Source organism: Rhizopus delemar, genomic scaffold (genome assembly GCF_000149305.1).
Source record: "Rhizopus delemar RA 99-880 supercont3.11 genomic scaffold, whole genome shotgun sequence".
Classification (NCBI taxonomy): Eukaryota; Fungi; Mucoromycota; class Mucoromycetes; order Mucorales; family Rhizopodaceae; genus Rhizopus; species Rhizopus delemar.
Genome location: NW_027137837.1, coordinates 277,673 through 305,064, shown reverse-complemented (window position 1 = coordinate 305,064; position 27,392 = coordinate 277,673). Strand labels below are relative to the sequence as shown.

General features: G+C 36.2%; 12 protein-coding genes across 12 annotated transcripts; 7 read left to right on the top strand and 5 right to left on the bottom strand.

Moving 5' to 3' along the window:
- Positions 1-832: 832 nt before the first annotated feature.
- Positions 833-3,069, top strand: RO3G_12782 (uncharacterized protein; the record flags this gene model as incomplete). The annotated part of the gene is made up of 5 exons (XM_067667366.1): positions 833-915; positions 1,073-1,321; positions 1,377-1,559; positions 1,620-1,843; positions 2,024-3,069. 5 exons carry the CDS (start codon positions 833-835, stop codon positions 3,067-3,069), a joined length of 1,785 nt encoding a protein of 594 aa, XP_067523467.1.
- Positions 3,070-3,532: 463 nt separating this feature from the next.
- On the top strand, positions 3,533-3,809 carry RO3G_12781 (uncharacterized protein; the record flags this gene model as incomplete). The annotated part of the gene is made up of 3 exons (XM_067667365.1): positions 3,533-3,539; positions 3,600-3,706; positions 3,756-3,809. 3 exons carry the CDS (start codon positions 3,533-3,535, stop codon positions 3,807-3,809), a joined length of 168 nt encoding a protein of 55 aa, XP_067523466.1.
- Positions 3,810-6,490: 2,681 nt separating this feature from the next.
- On the top strand, positions 6,491-6,997 carry RO3G_12780 (uncharacterized protein; the record flags this gene model as incomplete). Its single annotated transcript, XM_067667364.1, has 2 exons — positions 6,491-6,800; positions 6,849-6,997. 2 exons carry the CDS (start codon positions 6,491-6,493, stop codon positions 6,995-6,997), a joined length of 459 nt encoding a protein of 152 aa, XP_067523465.1.
- An 86-nt stretch (positions 6,998-7,083) lies between these two features.
- RO3G_12779 (uncharacterized protein) lies at positions 7,084-8,012 on the bottom strand (the record flags this gene model as incomplete). Its single annotated transcript, XM_067667363.1, has 2 exons — positions 7,084-7,202; positions 7,253-8,012. 2 exons carry the CDS (start codon positions 8,010-8,012, stop codon positions 7,084-7,086), a joined length of 879 nt encoding a protein of 292 aa, XP_067523464.1.
- A 379-nt stretch (positions 8,013-8,391) lies between these two features.
- Positions 8,392-9,225, top strand: RO3G_12778 (uncharacterized protein; the record flags this gene model as incomplete). The annotated part of the gene is made up of 1 exon (XM_067667362.1): positions 8,392-9,225. The coding sequence occupies one exon, from the start codon at positions 8,392-8,394 to the stop codon at positions 9,223-9,225; it is 834 nt and encodes a 277-aa protein (XP_067523463.1).
- A 4,543-nt stretch (positions 9,226-13,768) lies between these two features.
- Positions 13,769-15,810, top strand: RO3G_12777 (trehalase; the record flags this gene model as incomplete). Its single annotated transcript, XM_067667361.1, has 2 exons — positions 13,769-15,282; positions 15,402-15,810. The coding sequence occupies 2 exons, from the start codon at positions 13,769-13,771 to the stop codon at positions 15,808-15,810; spliced, it is 1,923 nt and encodes a 640-aa protein (XP_067523462.1).
- Positions 15,811-16,797: 987 nt separating this feature from the next.
- Positions 16,798-18,015, bottom strand: RO3G_12776 (uncharacterized protein; the record flags this gene model as incomplete). The annotated part of the gene is made up of 4 exons (XM_067667360.1): positions 16,798-16,812; positions 16,877-17,603; positions 17,659-17,820; positions 17,963-18,015. 4 exons carry the CDS (start codon positions 18,013-18,015, stop codon positions 16,798-16,800), a joined length of 957 nt encoding a protein of 318 aa, XP_067523461.1.
- A 1,788-nt stretch (positions 18,016-19,803) lies between these two features.
- Positions 19,804-20,569, bottom strand: RO3G_12775 (uncharacterized protein; the record flags this gene model as incomplete). The annotated part of the gene is made up of 2 exons (XM_067667359.1): positions 19,804-20,131; positions 20,190-20,569. 2 exons carry the CDS (start codon positions 20,567-20,569, stop codon positions 19,804-19,806), a joined length of 708 nt encoding a protein of 235 aa, XP_067523460.1.
- Positions 20,570-21,709: 1,140 nt separating this feature from the next.
- On the top strand, positions 21,710-22,386 carry RO3G_12774 (uncharacterized protein; the record flags this gene model as incomplete). Its single annotated transcript, XM_067667358.1, has 3 exons — positions 21,710-22,195; positions 22,251-22,326; positions 22,367-22,386. 3 exons carry the CDS (start codon positions 21,710-21,712, stop codon positions 22,384-22,386), a joined length of 582 nt encoding a protein of 193 aa, XP_067523459.1.
- A 524-nt stretch (positions 22,387-22,910) lies between these two features.
- On the top strand, positions 22,911-23,633 carry RO3G_12773 (uncharacterized protein; the record flags this gene model as incomplete). Its single annotated transcript, XM_067667357.1, has 3 exons — positions 22,911-22,913; positions 22,976-23,127; positions 23,189-23,633. The coding sequence occupies 3 exons, from the start codon at positions 22,911-22,913 to the stop codon at positions 23,631-23,633; spliced, it is 600 nt and encodes a 199-aa protein (XP_067523458.1).
- A 582-nt stretch (positions 23,634-24,215) lies between these two features.
- RO3G_12772 (uncharacterized protein) lies at positions 24,216-25,398 on the bottom strand (the record flags this gene model as incomplete). Its single annotated transcript, XM_067667356.1, has 5 exons — positions 24,216-24,410; positions 24,462-24,812; positions 24,859-24,975; positions 25,033-25,239; positions 25,324-25,398. The coding sequence occupies 5 exons, from the start codon at positions 25,396-25,398 to the stop codon at positions 24,216-24,218; spliced, it is 945 nt and encodes a 314-aa protein (XP_067523457.1).
- A 738-nt stretch (positions 25,399-26,136) lies between these two features.
- RO3G_12771 (uncharacterized protein) lies at positions 26,137-27,139 on the bottom strand (the record flags this gene model as incomplete). Its single annotated transcript, XM_067667355.1, has 3 exons — positions 26,137-26,147; positions 26,243-26,754; positions 26,832-27,139. The coding sequence occupies 3 exons, from the start codon at positions 27,137-27,139 to the stop codon at positions 26,137-26,139; spliced, it is 831 nt and encodes a 276-aa protein (XP_067523456.1).
- Between the last annotated feature and the right edge of the window lie 253 nt (positions 27,140-27,392).

Here is a 27,392-nt window from a genome sequence, read left to right as displayed (position 1 = left end):
CATACAGATTTAATCTATCAGACTCTATTATTCTATTCCTCTATTTTACCTGTAAAGACAACTTTATCTGAATATTCTATTCAATTTGTGTTAATAATGAGAACTATAAAAGAAGCCAAACAAACGAACCATTAAAATGACTGATGGACATAATTGTCCATATCGAAATAATGACGACTGATATTATAGTCTGTGAATTCAAAATGAGTTTGCTCAATAGCTTGATATACAATATATAAAAAAATAGTAAACCAGAGGCAATCACCAGAGATAAAAACCCCATCACGAATTCTTGTACACCAATCCAATAAAGTGCATTTAAAATGATGACAGTGATACTAAGCCATTGGATTATAAATAAAATTAAAATATAAATAATATTGATATTAAGCTTCATAAAGAAAAAAAGAAGAAGGAAAAAAAAATAAAATGAAAGCGTACTTCTTCCCTCCTATCTTTCTCCTCTTCATGTCCTCTTACTCTTCAACCCGCCTAATCCCTGTTTTTTTTATACTATTTTAGAATATCAAATAATCTCCTTCTTTTCTGCATTTTCTTCGATCCATACAAATTTGGAAATAAAGATGACAAGGGCGGATGTTGATGATAAAAAGCAAATAATATGGTCTTTGGTGATTAAGGTTGGTTCACTTTCTATAGACTTATTTGTATTACCCTGTTCCCATTCCACTGAATGCTGAATCCCGAGTTGTACACAAATGACATTGCATCAACTACAGGGTTACACATCTGAAAAAAAATGAAGACCCCGCACCAAATCACCTCATCATTTTTTTTTCCTTCTTTTTCCCTTTTATTCTTGCACTAATCCATGACTTTACTTGAAGTTGTACATTTTAATGATGTCTATCACGTCTCTCCATCAAAAGAAGAACCTGTTGGAGGTGCATCGAGGTTTGCAACAAAAATAAATGAGACCTTATCTGAACATAAACCACTCGTTCTCTTTTCCGGTGATGCTTTCAACCCGAGTCTAGAAGGAACAGTGACTCGAGGCTCACATATGTAATCATAGCAGAAATTAGAAAATGAAGATTGACATGTTCTTTAGGCCAGGTATCTTGAATCAACTTCACATCACTGCTGCTTGTTTGGGTAATCATGATTTTGACTTTGGTATGCCACAACTGGGTAAATTGATCAGACAGACTCAGTTTCCATGGTTGCTTTCCAACGTGTTAAATCAAGAAAATGATGTGGCTGATCCAATCGTCAAGCGGTATTTGGTGATTGAGCACGAAGGCTTACGAATTGGTCTTATCGGCTTGGTGGAAAAGGAATGGATCTTGACGATTCCTTCGTAAGTGTCTCTTTCTATCTCTCTCTCTTTAGCCAACTGACGCGTCACTGAACAGATTTCCTCCTGAATTGACTTATCATGACTTTATTGAAGTAGCCAAGGACCTTTCTTCTCAACTAAAAGATCCTAATGGACCACATCGTGTAGATATTGTGATTGCCTTGACACACATGAGAGTACCCAACGATCTTAAATTAGCCAATGCATGTAAAGATGAAGTAGATTTAATTCTTGGAGGGTAAAAATAATGTAAAATAAGGAGATGAGAAGAGAGGGAGAAGAATTAAGCATTGAATAGACATGATCACTTTTATTATATTTCCAAATCGATTGATATCGTAGGTGATGCTTGGAGTCGAGAAGAAAATTTAAAGGATGTTGGATTTGATCCTGAGAAGGACATTGAAGACACGGACAGGTTGAGAGTCGTAAAGAGTGGGACTGATTTTAGAGAATTCTCTTTGTTAAAGTTAGAAATTGAAACAAACGAAGAGGGAAAGAAGTACGTGAAGACCATGTCTGGTAAGAAGAAGAGAGGTCTAATAGACAGGATAAAGGCTGATGATGTTTGTCTAGCTGAGAGAAAAGTAATAGATTCAAGTGTGGAAGTAGATGAAGAAACAGAGAGACTGGTCGTTCAAGTAGCCCAACAAGTCTCTGCTAAAACAAATAAACCCATCGGATATACCACCGTTCCTTTAGATGGACGCAGCATGTCAGTCAGAACCGAGGAAACCAACCTGGGCAACCTGACAGCGGATCTGATGCTAATGTATTATCGCATGCTACCCGAACCAGCTGAGATCGGATTCTGTGTGGGAGGTACCATCCGAAACGACGGTGTGATCGAGGCTGGAGAAGTAACGTTTGGTGACATCTTGACCACTTTTCCCTTTTCAGATCCTGTTGTCGTCATTCGTGTGACAGGTCAACAACTCTGGGATGCTTTAGAGAACAGTGTGTCTGAATACCCAAAGCAAGAAGGACGATTCCCTCAGTTGGCTGGTATTCGGCTCGAGTGGAACCCAGACAGTCCCCCCGGAAGTCGTGTACGAAAGGTCTATACTGTACGACATACAGCTTCTTCTCCTCATCCGACTCACAAACGTTCTCGTTCCTTGGCCCTGCCTGTCACTGATCAAAGTCATCATCAAGAAAGATATGATCCTGAAAACATGGATCCCTTGGATCTCGAGCGTGAATATGTCGTAGCCACACGTCAATACCTCGTAGGTGGATATGATGGTTATGATGCGTTCAAGGTACCCGATGAACAAATCATTGTGGATGAAGAATCCGGTGTCCTGGTCTCTACGCTCTACCGACGCTTCTTTCTCGGCCTCAAATACATCAACGCCTTCCGAGAGTATCACGCAGACCAAGCCCATGACCGTGTGAAAAAACTAGTGGCCTCCGCAGCGGCTCACTGGAGAACGGTGGCCTTGCAGTTCAAACGTCACAATCATCCAGATGATGGTCGTGATTGTGATTGTGAAACAAACAGTCAGGACGGAAGGTCGTTTTTGAATAGCGATATCAAAGAGCGTGCTCATTATCATACAAGCCGTGAAAGTATCAGTGATGCCTTTGAGGACTCTGGCAGGGGACATCCTGCGTGTATTGCTGCCGAAGAAGAAGAGCACGAGGAAGAGGGAAAGTATGACGAAAATCATGAACAGTCTTGGGTTAAGCGATGGTGTAGCATTTCACCTGTTGTTGAAGGTAGAATTGTACGCGTAGATTATTAATAAAAGAAAGTGAAAGGAAGCATAATGATACGCCAAGAGAAAAGCCAAGTTTTAAATTGTACCTCAAGTGCGATATCACTTTAAATTACGTCATTGACTCATTCATGAAACTTTTTTTTCAGTCTTTTTTTTTTTTTTTTTATTTTCTTTTATCCATTCAAAAGATGTCGAGTGATAATTTACATACTTTAGCACAAAAGTATCAAGAGCTGCGTCATATCTATGGAAAAGCAGGCGGAAGTGAATATGATGAAAGAGTAGACTCACTCACAGGAGAGAAATATCAAGTCATGAAGGTGCAAAAGATAAAGGCAGATTTGTAAACAAAAAATAATGGTTTGAATAGGCTTTAGGTGATCAACTTGGATTACCTGGAACACCAGCAGCCGATATTCTGTCAAAGCTGGGTAAACCAGATGAAATGACACCATCCCTTGAGCATGGACAGGTTTCTATTCAGACCATGCCAGGTAAAAAGAGAGAGAGAGAGAGGAAATTCATGCATATGTCCGTATCTCATTCGATTTTAGGTCCAATGATTCCAGAGTCCGCATCTACTGCTAATGAACATGGTGGACAAGTTCCTTTTTATTTTGTGTACAATTTGGTACCCAAGAAGTCATATCTTTATTTTAAGGTAAGCTCAAGGTTTATGGATATAAGTTATATTGAATGACTTCTAATAGATTGATCCTATTAAAGAAACTGTTATTACTTCTGACTGGAATAATTCTCTTTAATAAAAAAAAGGGGGGAGTTGGTCTTTTTGAATATAACAAACTTGAGCACATTTTTATTTAATTCTTGCAAACAATCGACTTGCAACTATGGTTACTGTAAAGTAATGTCATCTGCCTATCTTAATCCTATATACCAGCATACAGTTATATTAATAAAACTCGCCCTTTTTGAACAACTCAATCTTCCCTATCTTCAGCAACATAAAATTGAATAAAAAGGACAGTCCATGAATATATGTGTCACACACTAACAAACATGATCCGATGAGAGGCTTTTCTCTGTAACTAGAAGGGCATTGACGATATTTTTTTTCACTTTATTGCCCTATGCTTCAAGCTATAGTCTGATCCTGATGTATATCTTCTTTGTCTATCTATTGCGCCCTTCTTTTTGCAACATGGTATAGCAGGACACAATATATAAAATGTCGTCAGCTTCATCTATCAACATTTTTCACTGCCTTTTTGTTTGTAGAAGCACTCCTGAATATGCTAATGAGCCTTTAGCTAATATCCAGATTGCAGACAAAATGGAATTTGTCGCTTGATATTCCAAGGTTGCTATCTATCATGCCAATTGGATTCAACGTCAGACGTATGTTAACAAGAGGCATGCCACTGCTGTTTCCCATATGTCCAAAAAGGCATTGAAAGTTTGTTTGCTGCTAAAGGAGACACGATAGTTCATATCTGAGCACAGTAAAACAAAAACGGTAAAAAAAAAGCAACATGTCAGTAGCAGAAGGCTTACCTTTTGGTGAAGCATCTGAATCAAATGAAGCAACTACTAAAAAAAAAAAAAAAAAAAAAAAAAAAAAAAAAAAAAAAGGAAGAGCAACAAAAAAGGCTTCCATCAAGTCTTTTTTAAGTTGTTAAAAGATCGTAACTGCTGCAATGTATGGTTGTTTAAAGGGATTCAGAAAAGCGTAGCACTGACCTTAAAAAATTGGTTGCTTCCAGTCCATGTTTCGTACTCTAGATCATATAGCCTATGAAATCAACTGGACTAACCTGAATACTAGTACAGCAGAGAAAATATCTATGTAGAATATGTCCAATCTTGTTCACAAATAAACACTCTTATAATAACACATATTGAAAGTCGCTTTTGGTAAAAGATGTATATGAATTCAATGTCATCGATGGTAAGCTTACCCCCAAAGGGTTCTTCCTATCTAGCCAGCAAAGGAACAGGGCTGAAGCATATCTTGCTCTCTTGCGTACAGACCAAGTAGCCAAAGAAATTTTTTTTTGTCGTCTTTAAAAGCTCACTCAACTGTGCTCTTGGAGGGTTTGTATCCTCTTTTGGTTTTCAACGTCCTGTGCCTCACTTTGCTTCTCTATTCAGCTCGTCTTTACCAGATGGCACACCAATTCAAAAGTCGTCCACCAAATGATTCCATAATCTCGACATACTTCCTTTAGACAGCCTTCCGTCCACGTACTCTAGAGCTAGAAAACCCTTCTGGAATAAGTTATGGCATGTCTCAATTCCTCATCCAGCACAAACCATTTTATGAAGGCTTTGTTGTTCAAAGCTTCCTACGCACTCTCGCCTGCATAAAATCATGCCCAGCTATATCACAGATGAAGGATACATGATGAGTGGTGCGATTGAAACAGATGAATACTTTTTATGGCCCTGCCCAGCTAAATGACCTATATGGGATACATTGCCGCAACAATTCCTTGTTCAATCTTTACTATTATCTTTTGATCAAATATATCGACCACTTTAAACAACAGTCAAAACATTATGGCATTATACCCTTAACCTCTTTCATGTCATTGCTTGTGGTGTTTTGAGTTTATGAAGATTAAATTGGAAAAATACTTTTGAAGACATGTCTTTCTGGCCAAGTGAAGCAACAACAAGAGCCCCAGTGTTACTTGGACAAATCTACAATGAAAAATTTATGTTGTCAAGAAATGCAGAAATATTACAATTCAATATCGTAATAATTATTTTATTGCAGTAATTTTCACTATGTTGTAACGGTGCTCGTCTGGAGGCGGCAATAGAATAAAATCTTTATACAAGGAAAAAAAAACCCCCACCCATTTCAGGAAAAGGGTGTCACTGTGATCCATTCTATCAAGTTTGGTATGAAGAAATGGTTAAACTGGTATTTTTTATTGCTGTTAATTCCGCAATTTTTTGCTATTTGTCAACTCAAGCTATTATGATGAAAGCATAAGATGAGCACTACATCATTTATGTTCCTGAGTACACGCCACAAATATCAATATATCCCGCATCTGATAAATTAGGAAATTTGAGAGAGGGAAAAGAGAACATTTTATAAAACTCCTTTTAACCAAAATTAGACAATAATGTAAAATCAAAGAAATAGATATATTCAACACTAAACTATTGAGCTTATTTATCATATATAACATGAAAAAGAGAAAGAGAGAAAGAGAGAGAGAGCCAACAAATGCTTATTACATTATGGTAACATTGTTACATTGCCGCGTTTTTTAACCAATCAGGAGATTTTTTAAAGAAGGACCGAATGACTCTGAAAAGTACATTTTTAAACAAACAGCCGTGTTATACAGTCCTTTTTGTGCAATGTGATACATGGGATCTATGATACAATATAAGCCCTGCCATTCTTTTGAAAAAAAAAAACTTTTTTTTTTCTCTCTTTTACTTTATTACTAATAAAACAAAAGAAATGTCTGCTGAATACGGTACTGTTCATACTCGTGATGAAGAAACTCCTTTGGTTGGAAACCAAGTGCCTGGAAATGAAACCTTTCTTCAAAAGGTGAAACGTGTGCTTCATCTTCACGGACATCGCGTGCTTATTTCTTGGATCGTCATCATTGCCATCACTGCCGTTTTGACTCTTTCTTTCCATTTCTCTCTCAAAGGAAAGCACGATACTGCTGGTGATGAGCAAAAGCCTTTATTAGAAGACATGTGTGTCTCTGACCGTAGTTGGTTTGTTGCTCTTATGCTTTCCATCTTCCTGGGACCTTTTGGTAAGTATCATGATTTCTTTCACTGACATCACCCTCACATTTTCTTAGGTATCGATCGTTTCTATTTGGGTTATATCTTCCTTGGCATCCTCAAGCTCGTCACTGCCGGTCTTGGCGGTATCTGGTGGACGGTTGATATCATCCTTATCGCCTTAAATGTGGTTACTGATCATCCTGATGGTTGCCACCTTCATTAATAATTATACCAAAAGAAAAACAGAATCATATATAAAATGTATTAATATTAACAAATAAAATATCCTCTTCTTTTTATTTATAAATATCAACGAAGTTTACTATAAGGACCCATACGCTCTTTTTCTTTCTTTGCCTTCACTTCTATATTGCGCTCTTTCCATGTGCTTTTACGTAATTTAATAGGTCGGTTTCCTACATATTTACCTATGTGCCAGTATGTCAGTAAATGGCATTTTTTTTTTTTTTTTTTTTACCATTCATTTCTCTCCAAGCTCTCACAAAATCATCAGGATCTTTAAAGCTGATAAATCCAAACCCTTTTGATTTCATCGTACGCGAATCTCGAACCACACGAGTTCTTGTAAGACTAGGATACTTTGAAAAGGTCTTAAACAATAATTCTTCTGTTACCTCATTACCCAAATCACCAGCAAATAATCGGTAATCTTGATCATCCCAATCTGCCAGTGTAGGATCTTCCCACACTTCACCTCCTGCCACTCTAACATAATTCTTCTTCTTCTTCTTCTTATCATTATAGCTACTACTACTGCTGCTGCCTGTTGTACCCGAAGGTCCTGAATAACCTGACTTGGTGATAATCACAGGTCCCACTGGATTGTTTGGATTGGATTGATTCGGGTAGTATGTCTTTACTCCACTGGCACTCGTCGTTGTTGTTCCCGATGAAACAGGAGTATAAGCTGAAGGTCCTGCAGCGGCAACGGTGGATGAAGGTTTGTAGCTGCTGGCTGTCGAAGTACTGGCTGCAGCCGCACTCATCGGTTTAGCTGTTGTGGTTGCAGCTGCATCATAATAAGCTTGTGGGTCATAGTATTGAGAATAGTATTGACTGTAATCAGCTGTTGATGCATTAGGATCTGTATAGGTTCCAGCTGAATAATCGTAACCATAACCATAATAATTACTATAATCATACTCAGAACCTTGATAACCGCCTGCACTAGAATAAGCGGAATTACTTTGGTCTTTACCCTTTCTATCAGCTGGCATCGTGATGGGGAATATAATAGAAAAACGAGGAAAAAAAAATAAATAAATAAATGAAAATAGACGGCATTTTCAAATTGAGGAAAAAAAAAAAGTCATTCACCAATGAAATTTTTGTATTTCATGTTTGGCCTCTCTCTTTTTTTTTTTTTTTTTTTTTTTTTTTGTTCTTCTTTAAACAATTGACATGAGCTTTATACCGAGAACAAGCTTTCCTTATGATCGTGTCATCAACTGGTTCCCAGGCCATATGGCAAAAGGCTTAAGACTGATATCTGAAAGATTGAATTCTGTTGATTTAGTAGTTGAAGTTCGAGATGCTCGTATTCCCCTGTCGTCAGTCAATCCCAATTTTGAAAAAGTGGTAGGCAAGAGACAAAGAATGATTGTTTACAACAAGTCAGATCTAGCCGATCCACGTTCACTGAATCCAGTACGCAAGGCATTTGCACGTCATGCACCCTCTACACCTGTTTCATTCACCAGTTGTTTGACAGATAACAATGTCAAGAGCATCTTGAAATACGCCGAAGAACTTGCTCAGCCTATACCTCAAGTCACTCTGATGGTAGTCGGTATGCCAAACGTAGGCAAATCGTCGCTTATCAACGCACTAAGAAGAGTCGGTGTCGGGAAGGGCAAGGCGGCCATCACAGGGGCACAACCTGGTGTGACACGTACGGTGATTGGAACAGTCAAGGTGTTGGAGGATCCGACGGTGTACTTGATTGATACACCCGGTGTGATGGTACCTCATATTGATGATCCCGTAAGAAGCTTAAAGGTCGCACTGACAGGAGGTATCCGTGATCACTTGTCGGATGAGCAAGTCATGGCAGATTACTTGCTCTATCGACTCAATCAGTTTGGGTCTCACGGTTATGTCGACTGGTTCAGACTCGGACAGCCTACGAATGATGTGAATGAGCTCCTGGAAGGTGTCGCTCGTCGTGTGGGTGCGGTTGTCAAAGGTGGACAGTTGGATCTGACAATGGCCGCCAAATTCTTTCTCAAGCAATACAGAACCGGAAAACTAGGTCAGTTCACACTGGATGATGTCAGTCCAGAGTCCCTGGATGCTTTCTTTGAAAAGCAAAAGATGTATACAGCACGTGCTAATGTCGACTCTAGCTTGTTGAGTAAACGTCAAGAGAAAAAGCTGGCGAAATTAGAACAAAGAAAGATGGCAAGAAAGGCAACCAGTGGTCAAACATAAATAGCATTTAATACTGTACATATCTTTTTCATCTTTTATGTGTAATATATCATCAATTCTATTCTTTTTTTATTATCCAACTAGTCTGAGCTTTTTACGTTTCACAGAAACACAATGATATCATTGTCCTAGTTTCATGTTTATAAACCATTTTTACAACAAGGTCAACTTTATAGAACCGTTGATTCTAGCTTTAATCTTGATATCTGCATCCAAGTTAAGATCAAGCCGTAATCTGAGGGCTCTACTGCCGCTTTGACTACTCTCTCCGGATGATGAATTGAGTTTTGCAGAATTTTGTTTTAGAGTTTCTGCTTGCTTTTTGGCCATTTGCTGTTGTGGATCGAGTGGTTTAGTTGGCTTTTTACTGCTCTTCTTTTGATTCGATTTTTTCTTTTCTTTTTTTGGTATTGAATTTTCCATATTTTGAAATTGATAAAAAAAAAAAGAAAAAAAGAAAAAGGGGCACGAAAATCATTTATTAATGCAGTAAAATGAAAGCAGCATCTCGTCGGAGCTTTCCATAAGGCCGCTTTTGATTATAAAAAATAGCGTATGAGAATATAGGATGAGGTTGTCTTGAATAAATATCAACCGATTTGTATCTTTAGTACATACAAGATAAATTCATTTCCTGTTTAAAGATTACTTAAATTTAGCTATATCAGAAGCAGGCAAGTAACATTACACATTCAAGTTTCATGACACTCAAACTTGTTGAATCTTGCCTCAGTGTCCTTAAACGAATTCCTTTTTAACATTAACAGGCTTGCTTGAAATTAACAAATCCTACTATTAAGATAGTAGTGTCAAAACAACAGCTTGAGCCATCTTCATAACAATCATCATTTAAGCAATTTTATAGGTATGTTGAGTCTCTACTGTGCTTTATATTAACTATCTGGCTGAATCAACCAAAACAAAACAGATTATACGTTGGAACCCAGTCTCTATCAATAACGAATCCCTTTAAACAATCATACATTGCTTTGTTACGATTTTTTAACAACTTAAAAAAAGACTTGATAGAAGCCTTTTTTGTTACTCTTCCTTTTTTTTTTTTTTTTTTTTTTTTTTTTTTTTTTTTTTTTTAGTAGTTGCTTCATTTGATTCAGATGCTTCACCAAAAGGTAAGCCTTCTGCTACTGACATGTTGCTTTTTTTTTCTTTACCGTTTTTGTTTTACTGTGCTCAGATATGAACTATCGTGTCTCCTTTAGCAACAAACAAACTTTCAATGCCTTTTTGGATGTATGGGAAACAGCAGTGGCATGCCTCTTGTTAACATACGTCTGACGTTGAATCCAATTGGCATGATAGATAGCAACCTTGGAATATCAAGCGACAAATTCCATTTTGTCTGCAATCTGGATATTAGCTAAAGGCTCATTAGCATATTCAGGAGCGCTTCTACAAACAAAAAGGCAGTGAAAAATGTTGATAGATGAAGCTGACGACATTTTAAATATTGTTGCCAGTGAAAGTATCCATCTGTGAATAATTAATTGATAGACAAATATTCCTACTATATGAATAGATGAAAATATTGACAATTACTTTAAAAAAAGATTACGCTGTACCTTAAAAAAAATCAAAAGTAATCATCTTAGAACTTTTGGAATATAAGGTGATTGATTTCTTTTACTATTATTAGTGCTGCTCTAATTCTGTATCACGTCACTTTACAGGAGGCAAACATATGGAAAAAAAAGACAACAGCTGTTTAAATAGGTAAATCAACCTATTGCCTAGCCTGATCTATCAAAAGCATGGTAGATAGATAGAATTCAAAGCCGAAGATTATTTTAAAGTACATGATATAAGAAGCGATGATGTATAGTAAATATACAGTATACTTTATCTGAAATATATATCATCTTTTACTATACCAAGTTGATAACATATTATATAACTCTAATCCTTTGGCTGTCAAAAAAAAAAGATCCAAAGACTGGGTTGAACAAGAAAATAAGACGATATCGAAATATAAGGAGAATAGATGTAATCCTCAAGCTTGCTGAGTGTTTCATCCCTGAGGTAAATAATCGCAAAAATGTCAAGGAAATGACCAAAGGATCAATATGAAAAAGAATACGACTAAAGAATATGTTCTTGTTTGAATCCAAAAGTCTTTGAAGAAGATGAAAAGCTGATTTTAAAGAGGCAGTTTTATACCGAATGTTGGGTAGTTTTGTTCTTTGTCTGCAGCAATTTTGGATTGTGATAGGGATATAATCTTGTTGACCAGAGCAAAGACAGGAAATGCAAGAGAGTAGTGCTATCCATGAGATTAGACAGAATTCAAGATTTGCTCTTGACAGCAATAGAGGGGGGGGGCTTGATACTGGTTTAGAGCAATGACTGGGTTGGAATCAAAGATGCGAAATGTGGTAGGTGACAAAGAAAATGTTGCAAACAAGTCAAAGAATGCTATACAATCATGTGTCCAGAATAGCAGACTGGTTCACTCAATTTCCTTATTCTTTTCTTTTTTTGTTACCTAATCAAATACATATTGATATCAACCTGACTTACATATCATAGTACTTTAACAAGTAGAATTAATCTTTCAAATGGCTGCAACTGTTAGCTATCATGTACCATTGGATTTAATTTAAATGATCAAAATAACTTTATTCCCCCCTTTTTTTAAACATATTCTCCCTGACAAAGATAATTTATAGACTTGATGACAGAACTTCTTTAAAAGGAAGCCATGTCTATCAAAATAAACTTTTCCTTAATGAACCATTAAAATAATACATGTACAAAATAACCATTCGTTCTTTTCTATCCACATGCACTTCTTCATTTCTGCGCTAGTGTTGATGGTTAAATTTAAACTTTCTGTAAATTGCAAAACAAGCCATTTTTCTAGACTTATTCTTGTGTTGCATACAAAGTACACAAGAACAGGGACTTTTAGAGCCGTGTTGTTGAAGAAGGTTGTTGCTCATATCATTTGTATAGAATGTATACTTTGTCGGCTTAAACACTCGTACTTATCCCATCTTTTCTTGATAGGATGACTATAAAATATCATAAGAATGTGATGATTACCTAAACTCTTGAAATCCATCCCACAAAAAAGAAAAAAGCGTGTCTCGGAAGCGATAATCAAACCCGATGTCGGAGTAAAATTAGTGATGGTTTTGGTAAAAAGCCAATGAAATCGAAAGACTTCTCTTCAGATGGTGTAAAAAGGAAAATAATTTCAAACAATTTTTTTTTGGTCATTATTTCAAGATTATAACCGAGGAAATGGGACGACTTTTTCTTTGGGCTTTCTTTCCTCGGATATTAATAATTTTTCGCGTGTTATGAAAATGCATACATTATAAAAAGGACTAAGCCAATTATAGACATTTACCTATCTTAAATTATAAGCATGTGTATGTTTCATTAGCTACTGTTATGTTTATTCATTTTTAAATGCCTGGTGAGAATAGTTACATGATTGTTATTTATTTATAATCTTTTATGACAAGCATATCAGAATTGTATTCAAAAGATGTAAAATAAGGAGATTGAAGTAATCTTTTGTGTTACAATTTAATAAATGGATGCAACTCGTACTTATTCCTCTGCAGTTAACAGTTTATCAAAAAAAAAAAAAAAAAAAAAAAAAAAAAAGTTTATTGTAACCTATTGTTTATTGTAGAAAGAAATTATTAAAGTGAGAAATTGAAATGTTTATGTGACAGATGAATCTTTTATCCAGAGTCGTTTGATCTCACTTATCAATACTCGGTTAACCATAAAAGTATTTCCTTTTCTTGTTCATTTTATTTCCTGAAAAAAATAAGCTTTCTCCTAAACTCATCTCCTTGTTTTTATTTAAAAAAAGAGTAGTAAAACTGTATTCAATAAATAGAAACAAAATGTTTTCAAAAATCTCCTTAAGCAACCCTCTTTCTATTGTTCTTTATTTGGACAATTAGCATTTTGAAGAACCAATCAATTAAAAGGTTACACATTAAATAAAAATGTTATAAAAAGTAAGTCCTCTCTTTCTCTTTTTGACTATATTCTTTTTTCCTTTTTTTTTTATTATAAAAATATATATGCAAATAGACAGTGTAAATTTGAACTTAGTGGATGTGCATGCACCAGCAAAAACCTATTATACAACAGGAAACAATGCTGGAAATGCTATCAACAGAATTCGTACTTTCTCGGTAAACATTTCATTTATTCTTATAAAAGCAGATAGTAACACATACATTTTCCCCCAAAAAAAAAAAGGCACATCAATCAGTGTCAAAATTGAGTGAAACCGGTACACAAAGAACAAGAAGAGCTTCTCACGGTAACAAGCCGAAAAAAAAAGGTTGTCAGTTTATGCTAATGAAGAAAAATAGATGCTAAAAACAAAGCACGTAAATTTCTATTGGATGTGAAAGAAACACAACGTATATTAGTTGAACAAGAGGATACCGATGGCGATTTTCAAATCACTGTGAATGATTTAGGTCCAAAGTCATTTGCTGTAGGCAGTGCTGATTCGGGCGGATATCGTAAAATTGAAATCAGAGGCACATACATGTTATCCAATCTGTTGCAAGAATTAGCTTTGGCAGAGGATTGTGGTCGCAGATATATTGTGTTGGATGAGGCCAGATTGAGTGAAAATCCAGTGGATCGTTTATCACGTATGATTCGTTACAACTTTTGGGACGGTCTGACTCGTCATATGGATGCTGAAGGACTTGAGAAGATCTGTATGGATCCAAAGAACCGGTCCGCTAATCATAGCCCTCGTATCTATATTCCTTACACAGAAGATGATGTATTTGATTATTATCAGCATGTGGCTCAAACGAGACCTCATCTGGGTCTTGAGGTCGAAAGGTTACCAAAGGACATCACACCCGAGTTTGTGCAAAGCATTAATGATCGACCTGGTATTCTTGCATTAGCGCTCAAAAAGTCAGTAGACGCAGACGGAAAGACTGTCTTTCGAGGTGTCCCCTTTGTTGTTCCCGGTGGTCGGTTCAATGAGATGTATGGTTGGGATTCATATTTTGAAGCCCTTGGTCTCTTGATCGATGAACGTATTGATCTAGCACAGGGCATGGTGGATCATTTCACGTACGAAATCAAACATTATGGAAAGATCTTGAATGCCAATCGTTCTTATTATCTCTCTCGTTCTCAACCACCCTTTTTGACAGACATGGCCAAACAGGTCTTTGTCAAGTTACCCAAGACTGAAGAAAACAAGCAGTGGTTACGTGGGGTCCTTCAGGCAGCCATTAAAGAATACGATACTGTCTGGATGGCCGAGCCACGTTTGGACCCCAAGACTCAACTCTCTCGTTTCAGACCTGCCGGTAAGGGCATTCCCCCCGAAACAGAGGCCTCTCACTTTGATCATGTCATCTTGCCTTATGCCCAGCGTCTTGGCCTGAGCATCCCCGAATACATGAAACAGTACAACAGTGGCACTCTGAAAGAACCCGAGCTAGACGAATACTTTTTGCATGACCGTGCCGTGCGTGAAAGTGGACATGACACAACCTACCGTTATGAAGGAAGATGTGGTAATCTGGCCACGATCGATTTAAATACACTGCTGTACAAGTACGAAACGGATATTGCAGACATGATTGAGCAAGATCTTGATGGTGATTTGTGCAACTATCAAGGAGTACTTCAACAGGCTGACATGTGGCGAAAACGAGCCGAGGAAAGAAAGAAGAGGATCGACAGGTATCTGTGGAATGAAGAAGCAGGCATGTATTTTGACTATGACACCGTCACTGAAAAACAGAGTGATTATGAGAGTGTGACCACTCTGTGGGCCATGTGGGCCAAGTGTGCTAGTCAAGAGCAGGCAGAAAGAATGGTCCGTGTGGCGTTGCCCAAGTTTGAGGTCACTGGTGGTCTTGTGTCAGGCACAGCAGAATCAAGAGGTAAAATCAGTTTGGATAGACCGAATCGACAGTGGGATTTTCCTTTTGGTTGGGCTCCTCATCAAATCCTTGCTTGGGCAGCTTTTGAAAACTACGGTATGCAGTCCACTGCCCTTCGTTTGGCTTATCGCTGGTTATATATGTAAGTGTGTATTGTCTGTTGATCAAAAAGAGAAATAACCCCCCTTCTTTGGCCAAAAGCATCACAAAATCATTTGTTGATTTCAACGGTGTCGTTCCTGAAAAATATGATGTGGTCAGTTTGACTCATAAAGTTCAAGTGGAATATGGCAATGTAGGCGTTGACTTTAAATATGTACCACGAGAAGGGTTTGGTTGGATGAATGCTTCATATCAAATCGGTTTAAGCATGTTAACAAAGCAGATGAGACGCGCCTTAGGTACCTGTACTCCTCCTGATGTCCTATTTGAAAAGGACCAACCTGAGCATATGGAAGAAGCAGCCAAGGCTATCACACAAAACGGTCAAACAACCACAGCTATTACCCTTATTGATCCAGATACCATCATTACTACCAACAAAGTAAAAACCATAGAGCAACCATCAACACCTTCCTTATCACCAGAACCTATTACTTATGAAGAAGATACCTTTTATGATGCACTCAGTACACCAGCAGATATAGACAAAACTAATTATTTTGCTTGATCTTTTTTTTTTTTTTTTTTTTAAAAAAAAAAAGAAATCTTTTATTTGTAAATTTGCTTTAGAAGGAAAGCTGCCACATCTAAATCTTGCCAATATTGCATGTGTGCGCTAAATGCACTTAAATACGGATTCTCCAATAAACCTTCTTGTATACAATAATCAACTCGTCCTGTCACATTTAACATTTTCAATTTCTTTGCACCCCCAGCGTAATTTGCTGTCGGTAAAGGAACAGGTGGTGATTTACGTATGCCTGCTTTCATATCGCTCGGCTTTTGAAAGTCACTGTTGTTGGATGATGAATGTCTAAAGGCGTGAGCTGGATCACTGTTAGACCTTGTCCTGCTGATTGGAAATTTTTGATGATCTTCATCTTGTTTGTCTAGCGCGTCATCTGGTTTAGGATGGGTGTCTTCATATATCTGCTGTTTGGTTAAACCAAGACCTCGCATAAACAAATTTGTAGTCAGGCCCATCTTAATGGATTCATACATGGCGCCCGCACGATTGGCTATTCCAGATCCTACGTTGAAACTTGCTTCAATCACGCTTTTTAGCCCACCTTTCATGTATGGAATAGGTTCGGGTTTTAATTTAGCTGTATAGTGACGAGCAATGAGTGGCTCTAGTCGATAGGCTACTGGATCTGACTGCAGACAAAAGAATGTTAGCATCAGTAGGAGTATCCCCAAGTCGTACCCACCTTATGAAAAATATTATACAAGTTATCCACTGCAGGATAACAAAAATTGATGGAAGTGGATGAAGGCGACTTCATATCGGATAATGCTTGATTTATATATGCTGGGTCTAATGATTTTCTAGAAGCAATTTTGAACCCTCTTAAGAGCAGGATGACACCCAGAGGGGATCCGGCAGCAAAGAAATTTTCTACTGGAAACAATAAAGGGGGTAGCTTGCTTTTTTCATTCATGTTGGGTCGAATCTCTTCTAAGCTATCTGTTGGTATCGTGGGTGGCTGCAAGGCTAGCATATCAAATGCTAATAAAGACTGGTATATAAAGCATCTTAGTAAACACATTTCCTTTCATCCATAAATACTTACGCCTAGGGAATGTCCAAAGATCGAAATCTTTCCTTTTTCTATAAAGTCTGGATTGCGTTGTATAAATAAACGGTAAACTCTATTGATCTCTCTCGCTATAATCTGTGTCATTTGTTCTCTGTATCTCGGAGTCATATACAGTGGCACGTCCAACAAGACATCCGATACAACCGTTCTTATGTTGGGAACGCCTTCTAATGTCAATTCATCCAAAGTAGGACAACCATCTTCCACTCCCAGCGTCCCCAAATCAGCCTCATACCCTTCCTCGTCATCCACAGCCATACCAAACTTAACATCTTGTCTCCACATGACTGGCAGTACTTGAATACCGTTCGGCCGCTGAGGTGTGCTTGTGGTAGACATCACTGCAGGATAGGCTAGCTTCAGTGTCTTTCTCATCATGCTCACGTCTTGCACGAATGAGTGACCTGTCCTTTCCGACATTTTTTGTCCAACACCATGAATAACAAACATCAAGTGGTCTATCTTTCGGACCTCTTCTTCACTATCATCATTCAAATACTCCTCCGCTTCCTGTATCTCTTGCTGCTCTTCCTCATTATCGGATTCTTTGTCTCCAGTAGCCTGCTTGGCTGTGTTCTTTGACTTCTTGGTCATCTCTTCTACTTCTGGATATCCACGAATCAAACGCGTACCTCCCAAATTCTGTTTGTTGGTCAATCGGGTGATGATGCTTTTGGCAAATTTACTGCTTGTGCTATTGCTATTGGAATTTAAGAAGCTGAACCGAAACCATTGATTTTTGACAAGTGACTTACGAGAATAACCAAGCCTGACTTTTTCCTGTATAGACAATATGCTGGCCAAGATAGGGCCCTAACAAATTCCATCTCTTGTCCACAATCTCCTCCAACTTCTTTTCTTCTGCTGTTTCATCTTCTGTCCCTGAAATAGGTTTGGTATTGTATGGTTTATGTTTACTATAAACAGCTCATGTTTAGAACACATGTCTTTCTTCCTTTGTTTCTTTCTTTACTAATAACCAAGCTCTATTTGTTCTGCTAAATTTTCTTCACACGGCGTCCAACCGTCTGATTGCATAAACCATGTTGCTCTTCTCACTTCATATGTCGGTCCTTCCCAGTAGACAGGACTGATGATACGCTGTGAGACATCTACTTCAAACAAGTGATCTTCATTGACAGGCACTTTTGCTCGAACATCATTGTTCTATTATACAACACAAACTGTTTTAGTTGTACTCCTTATTTTCCCTCCTATCATTGTCAATACCTGATATGCTTTCTCAAGAGCTGCAGAATCGCGTTGTGAGAATGGCATCCATTTTGTAGAAACTTTAGGTATTGAAGGGCTTTTGGGTATAGGTGTTTTATTGATTGTAGAAGAACTCTTTGCTTTTCTAAGAGAGACTGGGTCAATAACTGGGTTATTAATTGCATGAAACCTACAATTGAACATGAGTCCCTTTTTTTTCATGTATTTTTTTCCGTCTTTTTTTTATTTACCAGCGAGGTATTAAGGGTGGTACGTCAAGGTCAGGAATTAAATTTATTCGACGAGGATTACGTCGAATGGGTGAAGCGCTTCTTTGAAGTGGTGCGTCAGGTTCCAACATTTTTTGAAGAGTGTCGAAAAGGAAAAAAGAAAAAAAAAAAAGAAAAGAAAAGAAGAGAAGCTTTTTTGGAATTACTTTCCCTTAATTTGGATATCGTCACGTCAAAATCTGTAAAATGGCTCAGAAATTGAGTTACACCAAGTCAGCCAAGTTCGGCTTAATTAATTTGGACCAAGAAAAGCTTTGTAAAGGAAGCCAAGAGAGCGAAATGATTAGTTCTGGGGTATATTAGAACTCAAGGAATAAAGCAGAAAGCTAAATGTTCAGTAAGGGTATTAAGGTTTTCTGTCTTGTATGAATTTGACTTTAGTGAAGGGGGTGCTGCATTTGGTTTGGTTCATGACATTTTAAGCTCAACATTATCGATGTATGCAGTATCATACAAGTTACTCGCCATAAAATTATGGAGAAAAAATATGATTTATCCTTGAGAGTAATCGAATAATTGTTTGGTTGAGCCGTATGTTTATCTGTTTCCAATGAAGCTTTAATGGCTCAGCAAAAAAAAAAAAAAAAAAAAAAAAAAGTAAATTTGCTCGGAACAAAAAAATAAAATAAATTCATCTTCAACTGAATCAAAGCAGGTGGAATGCTTTTGGTTGTATAATTTTACGCATGTGTCCGGGCATAAGACGTTTACTATAGAGTCTTTGTCATTTAAATAAGCCTAATGCTATATTTAGTATCAATCAAATTAAAGAAATTCTAATTTCTATTTAAGTTTCAAGTTAACTACTCATTGAAAGAGATTCTTATACTTTGTATACAAATGATATTCTTGGTTATTATTTTAGAAGTGATAAAAGGAATGTCTTGGTCTGCCGTTAGATAGAAGCTTGCTCGTTCATTCACATATTTAATAAAATCAAATAAAGTACAGAGACATGTTAAATATTATTTTTGTAAGAAAGACAATATATTTTAGCTTGGCTGATAGCACATTGGCCATGTTGCGATACCCAGACAGAACTTTAAGAATAATACATCAAGTGTATTAACATGTAAATTCATGGGAATGTTTTCTTCTTCTGTCCAGAGACTTCAATAGAATATAAATCCGTCTAATTTGGTGCTTTAGCTTAAAGCTAATGACTAGCTATTTTTTCTTCTTCTCTTTTTTAAGTGCTCTGCCATTTTTTTAATATTTGCTTTTTGGAACTTATATTCAAAGTATAAATAGGTATAATTAAAAATTAATAGCTTAACATAAGGATAATTTACTACTACTTAAGGCATCATACTAGCTGTTTGGATCATAAAAGAAGTTTATAATTTCATGGCAACAATAAAAAGAGAAGCAGAAGTTAATATGCTGTCGTTGTTTTTTTTAGGGTGTTGATGATTCAAACTCATGTACATTCAAACGCAAATCATTCAATTGTGCACTAATAAGCACATACGATTGTTGACTTTGACATAATGCTTTTTCGACGCTCACGATATCTTTGTCGAGATTAATTAATGTTTCTTCCATTTTCATTATATCGTTGCAGGCCCTTTTTTCTTCCTTAGTCAATTTATGATCACTTACTCCTGCTTGAGTTTCATCATAGTATATATCTTGTATTTCATTTGTCTGAGGCTCCTTGTCATTTTCTTTTGCGTCCGCTTGTGATGACTGCGTCAATGCTATTTGTAACGCCAAATAATACATCCTAAACCATCATATATATATATATCATTCATCATTGTATTGTTTCTATTCATCTTTACCTCTCTTTTTCACGAATCAATTGTTCATCAGTCATTATTTCATCGTTTAATTTTTTGCCAGAGCTAATGGCATTAGTCATTTTAAGGCTTGCGAGTTGCGGCAGTTGACATTTTTGACGTGATTGGCGCTGTAATGTCAGGTTCCTTGGCGGTGATCGAAGCCTTTTGCGGAACGTTTTCTTCTCAGCTCTGGTACCCTTAGCGAAACGCACACGTCTTTTCTTTTTTGATGGCGATGGTAATTGTGAATTATGGTAATGACATGATTCTTTCTTTTCTGTTGACAACGAGCGATTACCTCCTGTTTTCCTTTGGTATTCTAATTCTTCTTTCAACTTGTTTTGGTAATAATCACCAATCGTTGTCTGCATAACGCGCATGCTTTTTTCTTTTTTCCATTTTTTGAAAATAGTTTTGCTTCTTAAGGTAATTTCATGTTGATTAAGGAACTCTCTAAAAGCATGTTTGTTATGCTGGTTATATTCTGTTGTGTCCTTCATGTAATATTCTGAATCGTCATTTATAGGTAAGCTATTCGCTGATGCTTTATCAACACGAGTTACTTCTTCTGCATTGTTATTAATAAAGTAAGAACGTATGTCATTTAACATTCTGGTTAAAGAGAAAAAGGGAATAGACAGTGATAGCGATTACAGTCACAATATGTATGCTTGAGTGTTTTCCAAATAAAGGAATTTTCTCAAAAATGACTATGGACATGTTTATGTGAAATCCAGAGGAGAAGAATAATAAAAATAAAAGCATAATTGACAATGACAATTAAAGCTAATTAGACAATAATCAATCAAAATATTTCTTTCACATACTTAGTTTTTAAATATCAAAAAGGCAGGTAAGCTCTTGGGCTTCTTTATGTTGACAACTCGTTCAAGCAATTGATTGTCGAGAGAGCCATTAATTTTCTCTCTTTCTTTTTTTACCTATTCTTCCTCAACACAGGCCACTTAGTTGTCAACTACGATTTGCTTTAGCTTGTCAAACGCGCTAAACAAATGTATAATTTGGCCAAGGTATTTTGCAATTGCATAGGAATACAATTCTAACGTAACATAGACACTATTTCAATAAAGAGATAAAACGTAATATAAAAGCCTATATTCTAAAACTTATTTTAATAAAAGAATAAAAGTAAGCACTTAGACATCACTCTAGTTTTGATTACTACATATTTACCTATCAAAGACTTTCGGCTTCTGGCAGCCAAGGTATCTTTACAGATGCTTATAAGTCTAATCAAATCTTTGTGCTACTCCTATTCTCTGATGTCGTCTCTACAAAACCAAAAGAACGAATAATTTTTCTCTACTTTATATAAAATATACGATCATCCAAGCTTCTGATTTTAGAATCTGGCTCCCACTTACTTGGCCTATTCAAGAGAAAATAATAAACAGCAGAATGCCTTTATACAATTTCGTCTGTCTTTGAATCCCCGATTGTTCTCTTTTAGTTTTGCGTCAGTCCAAAACCTTTTTATATTTTTTTCAAAATAAAATAAAATGGGTAAATGGACCGACAAGTTATACATTACACATTCTGAATGGAGCGGTGAAGTGGGTCAGCATTCAGCTTCCTCAGGTATCACCGGCCGTAATTCGAGTGGGGGATTCAAGCGATTACCCTTTTACTGCTGTTCTCTTTCGTTACAACCTTTTGAACATCCTGTTTGTACACCTGATGGTATTATTTTCGACCTCATGAATATCATTCCCTACATAAAAAAGTACGGCACAAACCCAGTTACGGGGGAAAAATTAGAGACGAAAAACTTAATCAAGCTTCACTTTCACAAGAATGATAAAGATGAGTATTTTTGTCCAGTCACCTACAAAGTGTTTTCGGATCATACAACGATCGCAGCCATCAAGACAACAGGCAATGTATTTGCTTATGATACACTTGAAAAGTTAAATATTAAGGCAAAGCATTGGAAGGATTTGTTGACTGATGAACCATTTACAAGAAAGGACATCATCATGCTTCAAGTAAATTGGAACAGAAATAAACAATGTTGATCTCTTACTGATATGTATATAATAGGATCCACATAACTTGGAAAAGAAAGACATGTCAAAATTTGATTACTTGAAGAACAATAAACGTGTGGTGAATGCAGGTAAATATTCAAATTTGGATCTCTATTTTTATTCGTGCAGTAACTAACACTCGTGTGTAAAAAAAAAAAAGCTGAAGAATTGGAAAAGAGAAAACCAATCAACAACATCAATGTTGCTGGCATGGGAAATACAAAAAAAGTATTTGATGAATTACAGAAAAAGAACAGCAATGAAGACGATAATAAAGCGATAGAAAAGAAGGAGGAAATACCCACTTCATTCCACAAAAAGAGAGAAACATTGCCATATAATGCTGCTCACTATACAACGGGAGAAGCTGCAGAATCATTTACTTCTACGGTTGTGAATGCCTATACTGCAAGTACAAGAGCGCTTATAGACGAAGATGAGTTTATGTATAAAAAAATTAAAAAGAAGTCATACGCACGTATAATTACAAATTATGGTAATATCAATGTGGAATTATTTAGTGATAAAGTGAGTTAAGAAAAAAAGCCAAAAAACCCAAGTATAAACCAACTTTAAAAATAATTAGGTACAGCGAACATGTCACAATTTCATTGAGCTTGCGAAAACAGGATATTATAATGATGTAATTTTTCACAGAAATATAAAGAAGTTCATGGTAAGCAGTACAAGAACTAGCACAAGCAAAAAAGAAAAAGAATAATAAATTTAAAAACCTAGATTCAAGGAGGTGACCCTACTGGTACTGGTAAAGGAGGTGAAAGTATTTGGAAGAGATACTTTCCTGATGAAATTAAGACTACTTTAAAACATGATGCTCGTGGTGTCTTGAGTATGGCAAATAGAGGCAAAGATACAAATGGGTCGCAATTGTAAGTGTTAGTATGAAACATAAATCTTAATTTACTAAATATTTTTTTCTCTTTTACTTAGCTTTATCACTTATGCAGCGGCACCACATCTGGATGGTTTACATACAGTATTTGGAAAAGTAGTTGGAGGATTGGATGTACTGAGTAAATTGGAATCAATACCTGTGGATGAAAAGGACAGGCCTGAAAGAGAAATAAAAATAAAGCAAATTCAAATGTTTGTGGATCCTTTTGAAGAATATCAAAGAAGATTGAAGAATAAGTTGACTCATGAAGCCAATGCAGAAAGAGAAAATGAAGAAATGCGAAAGAGACGTGAAAAAGAAGAAAAGATGGGCTGGTTTGGCCCTAGTGTACCTAAAATTCAAACAAGTGGAGGAGGAGGCGTTGGTAAATACTTGCAATCAACCAAGCGCGACAACAGTGAAATCAGCAATGAAGGCGAAGAGCTACAAAAGAAACAGAAGATAACAAAAACAACATTTGGAAATTTTGATAATTTTTAATAATAAAGAGGAGGGGCATCAGAAGTGAAATGGGTATTTGGATAGTCTATCATCATAAGACGCAGAGAGTGAAGTCTTACTGATAGATTCAGTATCTTTTGCTATTGGCACTTGAACAGCCTTTTTATGACTGTGATTACTACTGTGATCAGAACAATCAGAAACATTATCTGTAATTTCATTCTTATTTCTAGTGGGTAAAGAAGCAGATGACTGCAAAGGCTTTTGTAATTCACTGTAATTTTGATGTAAATGCTGTTTCTGTTGTCTTCTTTTTTTTTGTTTGGACGATGAAGCAATAGAAGAAGAGCGAGATACAGATTCTTCTTTTGGTGTCTCTTGTTGCTGATACATGAATTGTCTAGCTGGTTTAATATTAGGTTGCTGCATATCATTCAAAGTCTTTTCTAGATTTTGCAGTTGTGTCTTTTCATATCGTATACTTAAATTGGCGTAATCATTAATACATTTTTTCAAGTCCCTAATCTTTTGTCGCTCAAATAGTTTTATTTCTTGCTTAACTTTTTCTTGAGTAGAGTCAAATTCTTTTTTAATTTGCTCTAAACATTGTACAGCCTTTTTCTAATGGTTAACAAACAAAATAACGTTTAGAAATGCACCATATACCTCATCTTCTTCAATCATTGCTTGTCTTAATTCTGGATGATCTGATGCTAGCTTTGATTCTAGCTTGCCTGCTTTATCTCTTTTCTTATTTCTAATTTTTAATTGTTCAGCGTATTCCATTAGCTTTACAATTCTTGTATTAAACACCACCTAATTATTATGCATTAACATTTGATTATATAAAAAAGAATCTGTGTTTACTTTTAAAGGATCAAAAGAGTTTTTATATTCAATCATAACATCTCCAAATTTCATATTCTCTTCTTTTCCTTGCCTTGTAAACACAAAACCCAATTCATCCATCAATAAACCGAATATTTGCATTCTTTTATCCAGATTTCTTTGTAAATCTCTCGCTTCTGGCTTCAAACCTGGTCCTAATCTGTATTTGCTTTGTGTTGTTTCAATAATCACGTCGCCCATATGAATCAATGTATCACCCAAGTTTTCTCTTGTTTGGATTAATTGATTTAAATATTCTGCTATTGATCCAAAGTAAGCTTCTTGTAGTAAGATGTATATTTGATGTTTATGAAAAGTATCTTGTTCTTCCTGTAATGCAATGAGTTATAGCAGTCTGATTCACAAAATTGGTTACCTCTTTAATCAGCTCTGAAGCTTTATAGGATTTGAAACCTCTTTCTGTATTTGGTCTTCTATTAAACCTCAAAAATGATAAAACGCCTGTATCCAACGGTCCAATTTCAGTAGGTGTCTTTTTACGTAAAGAATTATTATCAAAACTTTGAGTATGTTTAAATAATTATTGTACCATGTCACTCGACAAAAAGTGCTCAAAATCCTCTTGATTCACAATCTCTGTTCGAGCAGTGAGCTTTTTAAAGAATCTTTCGACTTGTAATCTCTTCCGTTCTACATAATCTTGGTCGTCAATTTGAGACGTCAATGGTTTTCCAGGTAAAGGCGGGAGGACAATGGTCGGGAATGCTTTCGTTAGCCTGTTGTGGATCCAACTGATCTGTGGAAAGGTACGAAATACAATCGCCTCTTCCTATATTTCTGCTTTTTCAATAATAGCTATTATTTTCTATTGTTTCTTTACTTCATTATTTGTATAGACAAGTTTAAACTGTATTGTGTCTGGTGTTGCTGCTGCTTCAGGCACAGTCAAATTCATCTTTTTATAATCGTCTTTTAATATGTGTGAAAAATGTGTAAAAATATCGGTCATTCAAAAATTCATGATCACTTACATTTGTTTGTATCCGAGAGGTTGAATCCAACTGCGGAATACACAACGTTGCTTACAGTAGAACATGTACTTTTTTTTTGCAGTAGCACATTCATTCAAACAATAGCTAACAGTGTTGTCTTTTTTGATTTATCCTGTTGAAGCTATCAATGTTAAATGGTGTAAGGAATTCTAAAAAAAATACACTTTGACCTTATGTTTACAGATAAATTGCTCAATCAGCCAAACTTGCAATGCATGTAAAGCCAAAGAAGGGCTTAGTGAATTTAGTAACTACCATGTCGATTTAAGTGTAAATCTTGTGATATCGTCTGGAATTGATATGGTTTTTTTTAGTTGCTAACTTTTTAAAGCTCATTTGAATTCACTACCTTCAAAAAAATAGACTTTATAAACAGCAAATACTATGAATGCTGTTGATTTATATACTTTTTGCTCTATCCCCCCCCCTTTGTTCTTTGATCTTTACTGATTTCAAATAAAAAAAAAAGAATGTGCTTTGTTAGACAGTACAAGATCATAAAAGTATTCTTCAATTTACAATCATTTATTATATTTATTGGTACACACATACAAATACACTAAGCTAGTTGCAACTTTTTCCATATTTTCCACGTCTTTTTAGTTTTCTTTTTCTCCTCCACTACCTTTACAGAGGCGATTTTATCCATAACCTATATTTATGGTAAGAACGTCGTCCCTTTAATTTAATCAAGCTTTACCTTTTCGGATTTCCTTTTGAATACACGGTAAAACACATTCCTCTTACTTTTGCTAGGGGGCTTTAATGTTTCACCAGAAGGGTATGGCGATGAAGTAGGATAAATAGATGGACTTTTAATCTCCCTTTCTTCTGCCACAGATACTGTAGATGATATACTTGGCGTAAATCTTCTCTTCTCACTCTCTTGAACTCGTTCAACTATTTGTTCTTTTGGTGTCTCGATTTGTTTTTGTGTACCCTCTTCGCTGAGTGACAAAAAGGCGCACTGGTTTTTTTCTTCGGAATTGTTCGTACCGATAGCCGATTCATTATTTATTTGATTTGACTCCACATCTTCCGCGTCGGCAGTAAGTACAAGCGGACAAGCGATTTGACATGTATTACTATTTGTCTTTTCAGATTGAATTGAGCAACGGTCGTCTTTATTAGTTAATCCTTGTGTTTCATCATTTGTCATACACTCCAAAGGACCTGGACTCGGGTCGGGAATGTCAAGCTGATTTTTAATGTATGATTGTTCTTCACAAACAATAGAAGCACTATCCAAGATAACAACACTATATGAAAATGATAAAGTGTGAGTGACGAAAGAAAAGGTACGTCTTTTGCGGCGTTTAAATAAAGATCAACATACTTTATATTTTCGGTTGCAGTAATCGTGGCATCTTGTTCGTTCGCGACCTTCTCTTCAAGGTCACTGTCATCTTCTTGTGAATCATCGTAATCGGGGGAAAGGTGAATGTATTCAATTGTAAAAGTGTCTGTTGATTTTGAAGCCGCGAATAAATCTGTGATATGCAAATCGTCTTTTCTTCTGCTAGACTTTTTTGAATTAAATCTACTAGAATTTGTTCTGTTCTTTGCCAATTTTTTTCCTTCCTTCTTCAGTTGCTTGGCTTCTGCTTTGATAATAGCTCTTCGCTCGCTTCGATTGGGTTGCATCGTTTTTCTAAATAGGCTTTGTATGAATTTAAGCAATGGTGTGAACAAAAAAGGAAAAAAAAGAAAAAAGGAAGAAAATCGGTAAAGTCAGTATTTAAACTTTTCTAAATTTGCGTGTACTACACAATTGAGTAAACTGGACTTAAAATGTCCCATGTGTTGATTTAAAGTACAGTGCGGCTGGTAGATTTTGTCCGTTTTGGAAAAACACAGTCGTTCTACTGCTACTTGGACGTTTTTTAGAAAAAGGAGG